This window comes from Nyctibius grandis, chromosome 2, assembly GCF_013368605.1.
Source record: "Nyctibius grandis isolate bNycGra1 chromosome 2, bNycGra1.pri, whole genome shotgun sequence".
Taxonomy (NCBI): domain Eukaryota; kingdom Metazoa; phylum Chordata; class Aves; order Nyctibiiformes; family Nyctibiidae; genus Nyctibius; species Nyctibius grandis.
The window spans coordinates 110,968,995-110,984,090 of record NC_090659.1 but is presented as its reverse complement, the minus strand read 5'-3'; the positions used below and the strand labels follow the sequence as shown (position 1 = coordinate 110,984,090).

Below are 15,096 nucleotides of genomic sequence, written 5' to 3'. Positions count from 1 at the left end.
CTGAGCACAATCACACAATATTTAAAACTGCATTATTCCCAGTCTTGGGGGTGAGGCGAGGACCAGATCTACACCCGGTGCCCATCTTCTGCGGGAAGTGAAAATGGCAGGCGTGGACACAAAGGGACACAAGAGATATGCCTCACGCAAGGTGCACGTGGGCTGGCTCTCCCACGCAGCTCAGCGAGGAATACAGAGTGAACACACCATCTCTCCTTGCAAAAGCTGCAGCACCACATGGAGGAACCACAAAAAGACACAGCTGGCAATACGTCGGATCGTTTGGTGGCACAGGGCAAAGCTGTGGCTTCAGTTCTTCAGGCAGAAGGGAGGAGGCAGGAGGCAGCCCTGTCCCCGCACACACTGGAACAAGGGGATGCCCTTCTGTGTTCATCAGCAAGACACGGAGCAGCTGCTTCAGTAGGGAGCAGGGAGGAGTCTTAACACACTATCCAACTACTTCCACCTCTCTCCTTTGGTCATTATTTATGACGACCCCCTTTCTGTTGCACTGTGTTTGCACCAAGGGGAAGATTAACTGGGAAACCGAGGCAGGGCTGCAGCTCCTTCCCCATCTTCCGCCTGACACTCAGTACGTGGCTCGTAATGCATATGCTCAACTGGCATGATTTTACCCTTTAGTTCTGCTGTGTCAGGCCCTACAATGAATCTAACAAAAAGAAAAATAACATTTTTAGTTCTGTTTTCTTTATTTTGTACATTTAACAAGGCTGTGTAGTCAATTCCACTTCGTACCTAACGTGGCTTTGAACTTCACATTAAAAATATGTTTCAGGTTAATTCCACATGTTTAGTCATCTGGCAATGTTTCTTTTTTGTCCTGGCAATAAATGATATGAAAATGTCTCTGTTTCTAAGATTTTTTTTTCTTCCTTTCTTTCTGGTTGTTTTCCTTTGCCTTATTATAAGAGCAAATATTTGGCAAAAGGTTTGTGAGGGCAGTGGTTTGTTTTCAATGTAGTAAATGTGGGGATTTGACAGGTACTAGAAATCTTCAGCTCCCAGTATTGTCAGTGTGTTCTCAACTTTTTTTTCTGGACCTCAGATGTTAGCATCGAAAAGTCAAAATTTACCAACATTTTAACAGAAATGGTCCATATGTGCAAGAAAAAAAAAATAGCATTCCATGTGAAATCATTCAGCAACCATTACAGGTATGAACCCTCTATTCGTATTCATCATAAGCAAGCCCGGTGTATCTTGGATGTGGCATGTAGCTTTTTTATAGAAGTTCAGCTAAGTCCCTAGTGGGAGATCCCTGGGTTTCTTCCAGTCAGCTCTTCCAGCAGGCCCACTCATGCTCTCTGCAAAGCTGTGCCAGCTGCTGCTGCACGGGTGAGAACCTCTGTCAAAACCAATTTACAGAAGTGCCTGGATTCATGTGCTGGCATCGGATCCTCTATTTTATCTGGTAATTTTAAGAAATTTTAAACTGGCAAGAACATCAAGCCAATAAAATAATGATAATACTGTGAAGCTCATGCTGGTTTGTCTCTTAAGTTTAGGCTTTGCTTTAGCCACTGTAAATGTAAAATAAAAACAAAAAATCAACAATACTGATTTATAATAAATAAGCAAAGGAAATGCTTGTCTCCTACCCAAGGAAACAGAAGGGAAGCAGAAGCCACATTAGGTGACCAGGCTGGCTATCTTCTCTAGAAAGAAACAAGGCAGATCTGGGTATTTCTGTTCTGGTTTGGCCAATCATCTTTGAAGGCCTTCTTGAAATGAAGTGCTAGAAATACATTGTCAAAACTACAATGATGGGTACTTAAATTTGCCATAACTTCATTGCAAACGCATATATAGAAATACATTCTGTCTCTCTTCTGATAAAAAAAAAAACAAACCAAAAGCAGGTGACACTTTTTTCCCTGTCAATATTTTGACCAATGGCTTGCCTAAAGTAAGCTGAAAGGCAATCTGCCTGACAAAACTTGACTTTAGGTCCTGCAAGAGTTGGTGATGGCACAAAAAATAGCAGTAGCAGCAGGAAATGGCATTGTCATCGTAAGGCTGCAGAGAGAAATCCTGAGACAAGATCCTTGTACAAAAATAAAAGGCAGAACCTGCAAGTCTCAAAAAATAACCTGCACGTATTGATAAAAAAGCCTTTAAAGTCATTCTTCAAAAAAATAAACTGAATTGCCATATCAGGTGATCATGATTTCTTCTTCAATGGCCTTCCTCTATTTCCTTATGCACTAGATGAAACCAAACGCAAGGAACGTGCAAAGAAACAAAACCAGGATAATAGTAATAGCTTTCCCTGTTTTGTTCTGGGGTTTCTCTGGAGGGGAGACTGCTATTTAACTCCTACGCCACAGGAATTATTTTCAGGCAAGCATGAGAGAGCCAAGTTACTTGATTTTTATGCAGGACATCACACTGTTGCGTTGTTTGATTCTCTGTTCCCCAAAAACAGCTATCCACATGCTGTTATTTTACCTCAGTACGTCACACAGCTCTGAGACTGCAAAAACTGTGGCAACTCTGAGCAGGAAAGGGGACAGGAGGTGGGAGAGCACAGGCAGCATGGCCCCAGCATTTTAAGGATGGCTGCACCCTGGTAAGGATCTCCAGTCTTGGCCCACACGTAATGACTGCTGTGGGTGGCACTTCTGCCTCTGCAAGCTGCCGGGGTCAACCCCTACAGTGAAAGAGAAGGTGTTACCATATAGTGTTACTGCCCGCAGAAAAATGTCATCAAATGCATGAACACTGCCCAGTGAAGGCCTGCTACACGTGCTGTGACTGGTTAGGGGACTGGGAAAAAAGCAGGCTGAACAGCCACGCTGGGCCACTTATCCTCCTCTGCTTGCCACTGTGGGAATGATGCCAGTCCAGAATCAGTCCTCAGATGTGCACTCGAGTCTGGCATGAGGTTCCTCTGTGGTGAAAACAAGTTTCTTTTCTGGAGTGACGCTTGTTTCTGTGTTGTCATGTGGCCAAAGGAATTACTCGTGTCTTGAATTCTGCTGGGCGGCAAGCAGTATGTATGGAGATGGAGATCTAACATCAAAACCTGGCTCTGCCATGAAGGTCCAAGGACAGACCCAAGACACCTCAGCATCACTCAAGGGTGCTGCAAAGGTGGGGCTGTCACAAGGCTTCCCTGCTGTGTCCATTTCTCAGAGGCACCGCTCAAGACACCCTGAGTGCACTGTACAGTAAACGTGGTGTGCACCGCCAGAGAACTGACTTTGGAGGTTCACATGTTTGCACATGCCGATTATGTAAAAGCAGATCTCATATATACTAGAAGCAGCCAGATCTCTACTATGTGATGGAAGACTTTTATCTCTTGCTTAGAAGAGGTTAAGTTTGGCTCCCACTTTCCAGTATCTAGTGAATGATGAGAACTGATGAGAAATGCATACCATGTCATTAAACTCTCCTGGGTGACAATTGTTAATTACAAACAAAAATAAAACCAAGACTATCCAGATAAAGAACTGTTCTCTACCATTATGAGGATGGAAGGAGCAAAGAATATCTTTCCCCTTCTCACAACTACATAGCCACCCTACCAGAACAGCAGTGTTGCGTACAGGCACGGGGGTTTGGGAGCCCCAGGTCACACCACAGGGACAGCAATGAAGCAAACCAGCATCCCCGGTTGCTGCCTTCCAAACATTCAGCAACCTAACACAGCAACATGAAGGCGTCTTACAGCAGCAAGGCCTGCAACCCGATCCAGGAAAAGAAACGGTACTGTAACTTCAGGGCTTGTTATCGATTTCAAAGCAGCAATTTCTCTGTAGGCTTCTGTCATGAGGTCTTAAAGCCCTTTACTGACATCTGGATGTGTTAGTGAAATCATTCCTATCAGCGTTTATCCCTGCTGAGACATCATGATTAGGAAGCTGTGTTGGTCCATTTCCACGAAGAATCTAAAGGCATTATTACCACCTACTTGCTGTTTTCATGCAACACGTCTGTCACTGGTTTGCTAAAGCAAAGGATTTATCTTTCAAGCACATTCCTGGTTGAAAAATTAAGGGCACAAGGGTACATAAAGGGTTTCCAAATTCCACAGTACTTCTGGTAATCAACATTCTGTGTAACTATTTTTATTCCTTCTCTCTAACCAGTCTGGGTCTCTGCTTTATCCTCAATCCACTTTTATTGTGAGTCACATCAGATTAGAAATACATTCAACTATGAGAAAAATCTTCTGCAACTGATCCAAGAAGAAACAGTAACAAAAACCCACGCACATTACACTTGGAGCCTCTTTAAAACTAAAAACCAAACAGAAACAATGCAAGACACTGAAAAATACTGACAGGTTTCCTTAAGGTCTTTTTTAGAAATGTACTGCAGCTGAAGTCTCTTATAGGATATCCTGTGTATGACACGCAAGATTGTCAGTACAGGAGAAAACGCTGCCGGACACATTGAACCCACCAGGCTTTGTTCTGTACTTCTGCTACACGATCTGTGACCACATCAGTTACCCCTTCATCTCTATCAGTGGAAAGGATTTGGGTTTTTTTTAAGTGCATGGACTCTAACTGAGTATCCTAATTGTGACTATTGTAAAGCTTACCTACATAAGCCCCTCACTACAAGACATTGAGGTGCTGGAGCGAGTCCAAAGAAGGGCAATGAAGCTGGTGAAGGGTGTAGAGCACAAGTCTTATGAGGAGCGGCTGAGGGAACTGGGGTTGTTTAGTCTGGAGACAAGGAGGCTCAGAGGAGACCTTATCGCCCTCTACAACTACCTGAAAGGAGGTTGTAGCGAGGCAGGTGCTAGTCTCTTCTCCCAGCTAACAAGTGATAGGATGAGAGGAAACGACTTCAAGTTGTGCCAGGGGAGGTTTAGGTTGGATATCAGGAAAAATTTCTTCTTCGAAAGGGTTATCAAGAATTGGAACAGGCTGCCCAGGGAAGTGGTGGAGTCACCATCCCTGGAGGTATTTAAAAGACGTGTAGATGTGGTGCTTAGGGACATGGTTTAGTGGTGGACTTGGCAGTGCTGGGTTTACAGTTGGACTTGATGATCTTAAAGGTCTTTTCCAACCTAAATGATTCTATGATTCTGTCACAAACTCATCACTGAATTCCTAACCATTTTCTTTTATGCTGTATTAATTCATGTAAACTGTGAGCCAGACTCTGCTGCAGTAAGAGCTGATGGAAGTTTTGTCATTGATTTCAGTGCAACGAAGGTTAAGACGGCTCTTTTTCAAGTTTTTTCATGGACCTAATGTTTAATAAATATTTTTACGGAGTCTAACATCATCAAGTCCCAAGGCACAGAAAGGTTAAAATACATTGGCAGGATGTTTGTACAGAAGGTAAAAGTGTGTCCTCCTGCACCATCTCCAAGTACGCAGAGCCCTGATTGCCAAAGCAGAAATATGGGATGTTGGCCTTCGTAGCGTGGGACACAGATCAAAAAGGAAGCATGAAACTGAAGATTACTCAAGTACAATAGGAAGCTTGAGATCATGTAGGATTTATTCACTACCAAAAATATTAGAGCCAAACCCAAACTCCCAAAAGAAAATGTAGCCAGTTTGACACTGTAAACAAGACATTTCCTTAGCTTTGTAAACAGGAGATTGATTTGAAACAAACTGCCAAGTAACCTAACACAATCCAGTATTTTAGCCAAGAGATCCTCACCAGAAGCAGTGATATAAGTGGTCTCTTTTATCCAAAATGTGGTATAATGTAATCAACCTCTTAAATATAATAGCAGGATTTTTGGAGGCAATTCTTGAATACAGCTTGAATCAACTAACTAAAAGGACTACTGCTAAATTTTCGTGCATTAGTGGGCAAATTCTTACTACAGAGAATGCCAACACAGAGCCTTCATGGTATTTCTTAGGACTCATTTAATATGCTAGTGTCAAATCCCTGCAGGTCCACAAAAGCCAGAGCAGGCAGGGGCAGATGGCCCTTCTCTAGCGCTGGGAACGTGCTGTGAACGTTGAGAGTTAACTCATGGTTTCTCAGCTGGGTAGGCAAAACTGAACATTGCTACACAAGGAATGGAGGAGGAAGGCAAGGAGAAGGGACACAACTGGGCCCAGAGATGTGGGAGAACCAGACTTCATGTTCCCGCTGCTGCTGTGTGTGGGAAAAGGGATGAGACTGGGAAAGAGGGAAAGCGGGGCGGAACAGACGGGGAAGGTGACCACTGCTTCTGAGGCAGGATGTGTTCCACCCACCGCCACCCCCTGTCAGCTGCAGTGGGTGCCATCACAGAATGGCTGAGGTTGGAAGGGACGTTCTTGTTCTGGAGGCAACAAGGAGCTGCACATTTTGAAGCCTTTTGGACTCTGGTATCGCAGGCAGCTGCCTACTTTTCCTGTGTTCACAGCCAGTCGTGCAAGATATTTTACTTGCTGTCAAAGAGATCAGTCTGTAATTTGCTGTAGATACATTTTAATATAAGAAGACTATCCATACGAAAAGACCGGCGTATAAAACATACAAACTTCTGCTGCACCTTTTGTATATGTACTATTACTAGAGGTAGGAAATGAAAGCCATTCCCTGTCCTTCTAATTTACTGTTCCCCAAAGGAGTTTCTTGCTGTATAAATAACACACATTTTGCAGATCTGTTCCTTTTATGTAATATTTACACCCAGTCTAAAGGAGTGCCCGAAATGTAATGTAGTGAATTTGTATATTATTTTGTTGAAATAATTTCTGCCTTCGATAATCCTTTTCCCTATAAGTTCCTTTTTACTTAATAAAAATTTTAATAACATGTAAAATACTTCCAGAACTTTCACTCGCAATCTGGGAAAGTGACAAACATTTTTAAACATAACTGTCACTTTCAACCCAAATTCCATAAATTACACTGCTAACAACATCACGTACAGAGGATCTTAACTACCTCGAAAAGTTACGCTCAAGTATATATGTGCATATATAATATCCTACACTACACAATATGTAAAAGATACAACATATATTTATTCTGTGTATGCATGTACATAATATTCATGCCTATGATACATACGCATTATATTTTTAACAGAATATTTGACAAATTCTGCTAATACTTGTACTCTTGCTTCATTGTAAGATACAGTTAGTTTTACTCAACATCGTCTCACTTACAAATAAGCTATTCGAGCTTTGTTATCACAGAATCCTGCAGGACTGAGCCCCTTGACTTGAATCGAATTACAAAGATGCTCGAAGTTAAGGACATGAAGAACGTTATTGCACTGAATCCCCGTGAGTTACCTATCTACGCCTATTCCTAGGTGTTTGATAGAACACCACCCCTCTCTGAGATCACAGTGAAAAACCTATTATTGTAGAATTTTCAGCAGTGTTCAGTTTCTAAGAATCAAAGCAATAAAATTATCAAGTTTTCTCTGCAAGCCTTTTAAGAATTAGCTGGCCTAATTAAGTTTCATATAAATACATTTTAAAAAAAAAGAAACAAGTGTTGAGAGACTGGCTGGAGCGTTTGTAAGTGAAGTGACTTCCACTATGTGATATACATCTGCATGATAAAACATGTTTCAAAGCTCGTTTAGAGCATTCCTCCATGCTGCTTGCTGCTGAGTCAGAGTTGGAATTCTCACATAATATTCTTTGATAATTCAGTCCAAACACTTAATTATACAGATAAGAGACTTCATCAAAGTTAAACAATTGTAGACCAAAGTGCATTACTACAGGTAAATTACTAAGTTGTTGGGTTTTTTTTGCAATCTGATGAAGCCTGAAATACATAAAAAGCAAATTTAGCTATTTTCCAGTTGACACAATTTAATGGTACCAGAGTCCTTTAAAAAAACATGTATACAAGCCTAGTATTGAAGAACTCAATAAGCATTCCAAAACTGAGGCTCCTATATCACTAGTGATACAAGAGCCATTTCAAAGTCATATGAAAGAAACACCAATTACATCTTTTCCCAAGAGCAGACAGTTAACACCTATTTGGTGAGGGAATACTGCCCAAATTATCAAATGCTTTTCCCTGTGCTTAGGCACAGGCCAACACAGGGAAGGGGAGGGTAGAGTTAATGGCACACAACACTTTGGACAGGCCATCAAAGAGCCAAAAGCTGTTGCCATTTCCCCAGAATGGCAAAGTAAATTTTTTCTTTGTATTTTGGTGGTACACAAGCAAACCAAAGTTTAGAAATTCCTAATTTTTTGGATTCAGAATGAAAACCACAACAGCCCAGAATCTTATCTCAAGTCATCTGATGTTATGGTTTCAAATCCACATCAGAAGATACTGATTCCATGGTTTTCAGTTGTTTACATACTGAAATGATTTGACACTATGCTGTTTGTTCTGTTCTGCCTTTTCTTTAAACTTTGGATTTTAATTTTTAAAATATGTATAGTGATGCTTAGTCTGAGTATACAGACTAGGCATACTTTCCTAGATTGAGTATTCATGCAGATGTTTGTTCAATAAGAGATAACAACAAGCAACTGCTGTTTCAGTTAGACACCATACAGTAAATATTATTACTTACCACTTTTCATCTCCAAGTACACATAAACAACCAAAATAGCAGAAACAAACTATTAGACTTCTTGTAATTAGGCAGTATTACCTGCATGCTGCAAATTGGGAATCTGAGGCAAAGAAAACAAAAGAGGCATCTGGAAGCCCTCTGTGTGTTATTCTGCTGAACTTCAAAGGCCTTAACAGGTAAAGGCATTAATAAACACTTTAAATAAATACCACCACTACATGTGCTATAAATGTGGCTGGCATTTTCAAGACACTTTTAAAAATTGATTAGTGCTGCACTGGACAGCTGAGTCATCAATGCTCGTCCTTCCACCAGGACAAGAGGATGCCTTGTAAGCAGGTTATTTATATTCTTAATAACTTCAGCAGGAAGTACAGTCTGGTTAGGTTTGGTAGACATTAAACAGCATTTTTTTTGTCTGTGCTGCCCTTCACCTACAGATTTCTTCCCAGAGCAACCTCAGCCTTATGTAAGAACAATTACAAATAGGCCAACCTCTTTTAGCCTAAAAGAAGAAAGACAAACTTGAATCACACACAGTGCAAAGGTTTGTTTTGGCCGGAAGCAAGACCAAGCCTCCATATTAAAGCTCTGTGTATGCAGTATCACTAGTTTATCCTGCTTGAGGGTAACAGAAAACTGGAATCCAAAGGATTGTTTTCTTTTTTAATAAAATGTGCAGGTGGTCTTGGACTTGCCAAGATATAATATTTTTTTAAAGGGCTGAACAGACCTTGCTTCCTCTTCAGTATCTCTCTTAATTCCACAACATAATAATTATGATCATCAACCCAGGACATAATATTAAATTAGTTTTTATCCCTGCTGTGCATTTTGAGAGAGACTGTTGGAACATATTACTCCCAGTGTATTCTGTGCTCTCAGATCCTATTCCGTATTGTCATGTCTGCCAACATTTACAAAGCAAAAAATACTGTCCCACGCAGCAATGCAACACACATGTCTTTAACGCTATTCCATATCAGCGCTTCAGACCAAAACAAGACACAAACACCACTGAAAATTATAAAAGACAGAAATACTTTTAGTGGCCTACAGCCAACTATGGTCTAAACACTTTGCTTGTGAGCTCATCACATGCATGCAACATTTGGAATACAGCTCATAACCTCTGGCTGCACAAATATCAACCTTTAGTCAACAAACTCAAGCAACATCTTGGTTCATTTGAGTAAAATCAGGGTGATCAGCAGCTGATCTGCTTTAGATGTTGTGACCCGATGCCCAGCTCCACCAGCCATACCAGAACACACCGGTCTTTGCAGGGAAAAAGCAAGAGGATTCCCAAACACAAGGCCAGAGCAAGGCTGCAGCATGCTAGGGGTCTGCATGTGGTCTTCCTAGAAGCGTGTTACCTCCTCAACTACATGGATAACATCCACTAAAGGACTGCAGACGTGTCTGACTTCGGGGTGCATTTCACTATGTCTGTAGGCCTGCCTAGCATATGGCCCAGGGAGGGTCAAAGGTAGCATGTAATTTCATATACATCTGCCGCTTTCTGTCAGAAAGTTCAGATGTATATGACATCTGTGGATTGTGGAAGATAATTTTAAAGGTACAAAACTTAATCACAACGTTAAATGATCACAAGTAGGAAAAAAGCAGTTACGTAATCATTTCAAATAGGCTTGTTCTCTTCATCACTCCAAGAAGCAATTTCACCACAGGAAAACTTCTGCAGAGTAAAACACCCGTCACGCTGCCAGTAAGCTGGAAACTTTATTTATATTAGGGGTTACTGATTTCTTCACTGACTCTGCAGGGAAGATCAGAGTAAAACACATTTTGAAGTTCTAAGTAAATCACTGCAGTTTTCCACGAAAAAGCTCGTTTGGAGTTTGACTTGGAAGCAAGCTGTCTTAGCTTAGTTCAGAGATGGTCTCAGTTCTTCTATGAAGTTTAAGATAGCAGACTAACAAGTCATGAAGCTTGATAAAATATACAATAGTTTTAAAGGATGAAACAGAAATAATGGACATACGCTTTTATTACAAACACCTACATTTTTTATTAGATTCAATTTGACTTCTGAGACAGAAGGAATGGCAATTCTGTCTTGTTTCCAGACTCGCTATCTCAATTCTAAGAAAAAGCCTCTTCACCTTCCCTATGCCTTCTTTCAGTGACTAAGAAAGGCATACAAAAGATTATAAGTTCAATACGGCTCCAAAGCTGAAACAAAAACAATCTTCCTAAATCAACTGTATACCCATTATACACATTGTATACATGCTGAAAAATAAACACTGGCAAATACAGAGTACAGTCTTGGAAATGGCTAAAGTGACCGGGTTTTTGAAAAGGGTTTATAAAATATATAAATTCTGGCAACTGGAAGATGGTAACTTGAAGAATGAACTTAACTCTGTTCGTTTTCAGAGACAACATCTTGCATTTCGCTCTGCAAGAAGGTACACTATGATGTGCAAAAGCAGGTCCTCCCACATGAAGTTGGAACAAGAGGCTCATTGCCCTTCCCAAACCAAAAGACCTGGTTTTCTTTATCTTTAATCATGAACAAGTGTATTCCAAAGGTGAATTTCAGTGGCACTATTTTTATGCAGTCCCCACATTCATTCACCATGGGGCCACAGAACACGGCCATGCTGACTGCTCACTTGAGGCACTTGCATCCCACGCAGCTGCGCTGCAGACCCTCGACAGCACCTCAGCTGCCGAGGACATGATCTGCCGGCGGCTCAGAGCTGGAAACGCTCCAGAATTCAAACATGAAGACTGAAACCACCCTTCTTGTGAGGCGGGCAGTGTCCCAAAGCCCACAGCTGCCCTCCTTGGTGCTCACCATCACTGGGCATCTTACATCTACAGCAAGGAGGTTCTAGCAAGGAGGGTGTTACTCTCTTCTCCCAGGTAACAAGTGATAGGACGAGAGGAAACGGCCTCAAGTTGCTCCAGGGGAGGTTTAGATTGGATATCAGGAAGAATTTCTTCACAGAAAGGGTTGTCAAGCAGTGGAACAGGCTGCCCAGGGAAGTGGTGGAGTCACCATCCCTGGAGGTATTTAAAAGATGAGTAGATGTGGTGCTTAGGGACATGGTTTAGTGGTGGACTTGGCAGTGCCAAGTTAATGGTTGGACTCGATGATCTTAAAGGTCCTTTCCAACCAAAACGATTCTACAGTTCTATAATCGTGTGGCGGGTACAAGGGATGAGGCCAGTCCTTGCAGGGGATTGCCCAGCGAACGCCCAGCCCCTGCCGCCGAGGCAGCCCTCCGCCGGGAGAAGGGCACTCCGAGGGCCGTTACAGGAGCCGAGAGCCGCGCTCCCGCCAAGCGCCCCTGAGGCGACGCCGGCACCGCCCGCCCCCCGCCCTGAGGCCCAGGGGCCGCCGCCCGCGTGCCCTCCCTCGCCCGCCGCACACCGCCCCGGAAGGGGACACGGCAGCGGCCCCGCTCCGGCCGGAGCCGCCACACACCCGCCGCCCTCCCGCACTGCCCCCGGCGTTGGCACTTCAAAGGGACACACAGGAGACGGGGCCCGCGGGTGCCGAGGGGCGCCGGGCGGAGCCCTCCGCGGCAGCTGGGCCGGGCACCCCGCGTTGTCAGGGGCGAGGTGCCGCCCGCAGCCGAAGGGGACGCGGGGGGCGCCGCCGGCTCCCAGGAAACCCCCTCGAAGTTGCCCTGAGAAGTTTGGGACCGCCCGGAGGAGCAGCCGCCGGGCAGAGCCGCCCCCTCAGCCCACACCTCCCTCCCTCCACCTGGCCACATGCTCCCGGGCCGACCCCTGCCGCCCTCCGGGGACCGGCCCCCAAGCCCCGGCCGAGCCCGCCTGCCTCTCAGGGACGGGACCTCCCCCCGCCAGACAGACCCCCGCCGGCCTCTTGGGACGCGGCCCCCGCTCCCGACGAAGGGGGGGGACGGCAGCCCCCGGGGCGCGCTCGGGGCTCGGGGCTTTCTCTGCAAATGCAGCCCTTGGGAGTAAAGAAGGCAGAGGGACACTTACCATCTCGCCTGATATTCGAGGCCCGCAAGGCTTTTATAGATCCGCTCTGGGCAGGGGCAGTGGTGCCCTGACGGCTGCAGAAGTTCGCACAGACCACAGCGTAGAGGAGGAGGAGGATGAGCAGTCGCATTGGGATCCGCTGCGAACGGGACCGTGTCTCTGCAAAGAAACCCGGCTCTCCCCACCGAGGGTGCTTCCCTCTCTCGTGTTCTCTCGCCTTTCACGGACTTTTTGGTTGTTGTTGTTGCGGGTTGCTTGTGTGTTTGGGGGAGTTGTATGCAAGGGCGGGGGGGGGGGGGGGGGGGGGGGGAGGGAAGCAGAAACAGAAAACTCCAAACAAACCAACCCACCCCCCCGAAGCAGCAGCCACAGCTGCCGAGTTACTCTCCGAGCTGCCCCCAAACTTCCTGCATGCTGAACTTTCTGCCGCGCTTGTGGGGCCGGCCGAGCTCGGCAAAGGTGAGAACTCCCCGGGCCGGGACGGCCGCCCCCTCCCCTCGGCCGGCAGCGCCGTGCGCCGCGGCACAGCTCCGCGTCCCGCTGCCGGGCTGCGCCCGCCGCCTCGCACCGCCCCCGCCGCGCCGCGCTGCGCTGCGCCGCTCCGCTCGGCAGGAGCCGCCGCAGGGGTCTGGAGCGGCAGGAGCGCTCCGCGCTCCGCGGCGGGGGCCGAGGGGGGGAGAGGCGGCCCGGGGGAAGGGGGCGGCCCGGGGGCAGGGAGGGAGGCGGGGGGGAGGCAGGGAGCGGTGCCCGGGCTCTCCGTGAGCTGCCGGCCGCGCCGCCTCCAGCCCGGGCAGAAGGTGGCAAGAGGGGTGGTGCGAGGGGGGCTGGCCCCGCTGCGGCGTGAACCTTCCCTGCCGGGACGGCGGGGCTCACGGCGGGGCTCCCGGCGGGTGGGCCCGGTGGGAGCCGTGTGCCAGGGGCTCCCCGCCAGCAAAGAGGCCACGCACCCAAGTGTCCCGTCACCCGCGGGCCCGCAGCGGCCACGTAAAGGTTATCGGTTGGGCTGGAAGGACTCGCACCACTGAGTTGCCCCAGGGCGGGTGAGGAGACTTCACAGAATAATGGGTGAAAACACGTTGGCTGAAGAAAACCCTTAGTTGTCCCTGGGATGAATATATGGGCTCTTATGTCATGCCAAGCACTGTCCAAAGCTTCTCATAAAAAGTTAATTCCTACTAATTTAGGCCCTCATTAAACTGGATCTGGTATTAAAAGATGGTATTACTGCCTGGAAGAGTTTAGGTCTAAACCAAAGGTATGTGAGGATTGTGATCAGATTGCTGTTTTAATACTTTTTCCTTCCATTAGCTACAATGAAAATAACCGAGTGAAGGCGCAGAAAAAACAATCAGGTTTTAACAGTTCTTAATAAATCCTTACCTACACAGTTTATTTCTTAAGGCATTTCATATAATCTTAGCCAGTCTAACAAATTGTAATATGCTGCCGGGCCTTTAACAAGATGAAACAGCACCTCACCAGCAGAAGAAGAATGTTGATACAGTGCTGTATAAGGAGTATTGAACGAGCCCTGCTACACTCAGAGGACTGCCTCTGGCTGCATGAAACATTTTCTCCGAGAGCGTGTTAGGATGACAATGGGACTGAAACATCTTGTATGTCTTAACGAACCAGTAGGGTGCAATTCTGTTATGCATAATTCATGGTTCTTTATCCCTTTCATGGTCCCCAAAACTGACAGTGAACCTAATCCTGCTCCCATGTGGTAGATAATGGAAAGGCTCCAACAGTGCTTCATTTGTGAGCAGATGTGCCTGTATTTTAGTTGCCCATTTCAGGGGGGAAACTGGGCAAACGGAGGGAAGGTGGCCAATCCAATCATCCTAATAGAAGCAGAAAGTCAAACAGAAGAGATGATACAGCAAATGAAGATAGGGGGAGCTCTGAAGATGTCTTCTGTTCATCCAGTCAATGTGTCTGCATCTTTCCAATTACATTACAAGGAACCAGCAGAAAGCATCAATAGGATCCCAGCTACCTAGCTCTCTTCTGAGTGCAGGTACCTTTTAAGATAAAAGGAGGTGGTCAATACCCTGACCTTTACCACAACCCCTTGGTGAAGTCTTTCTTTTCTCAGTGACCTCAGGCCCTCGTTCTCTCTTAGACTCAGGGAGTTAGAACCCGTAATTGCTTCTCCTTGGGGGCTGGCAGTGGCCATTTTAAGGTGGTAGAGAAGGAAGAGAAGGAAGGACAGATTAACTTCCACCCAGAAGGCAGGCAAAAGGTGTTTTCACAGTATGTGAGCAGTTAGATAATTCAGTCAAGAAAGGGTACTGTTTCCAAGGCTGTTCCTCTTTTCTGTACCCAGCTTTACCCATACACATTTTCTTATATAAAATTCACACACCTTCCCAAGGGCTGGGTCTGGAGCTACAGTCATGTGGTGTCTTTTTCTGGCCCTATGTCTCCCTGTCTGCACAGGTCCAGCTTTGACACAAAAGTGGAACACGCTTTCACCTAAAACAGTCCACAGCTGTTTGGCTGATGTGCTCCCTGGCTTGATACAGACTATAACTTTAAACTTCCTCAAGCTGACCAGGGCACAGGAATGAGATTTTCTCAGCTCTTTTTTTTTTTCTTTTAAA

At 45.6% G+C, this 15,096-nt stretch overlaps 1 protein-coding gene across 3 annotated transcripts in view; it reads right to left on the bottom strand.

Moving 5' to 3' along the window:
- PDGFD (platelet derived growth factor D) overlaps positions 1–12,784 on the bottom strand; it is a 150,891-nt gene extending 138,107 nt beyond the window's left edge. For all 3 annotated transcript variants that reach the window (XM_068423896.1, XM_068423911.1, XM_068423904.1), the window contains exon 1: positions 12,491–12,784. In XM_068423896.1, coding sequence (XP_068279997.1) covers positions 12,491–12,620 — 130 coding nt within the window. In that variant the 5' untranslated portion in view covers positions 12,621–12,784. The remainder of the gene's footprint in view (positions 1–12,490) is intronic.
- Between the last annotated feature and the right edge of the window lie 2,312 nt (positions 12,785–15,096).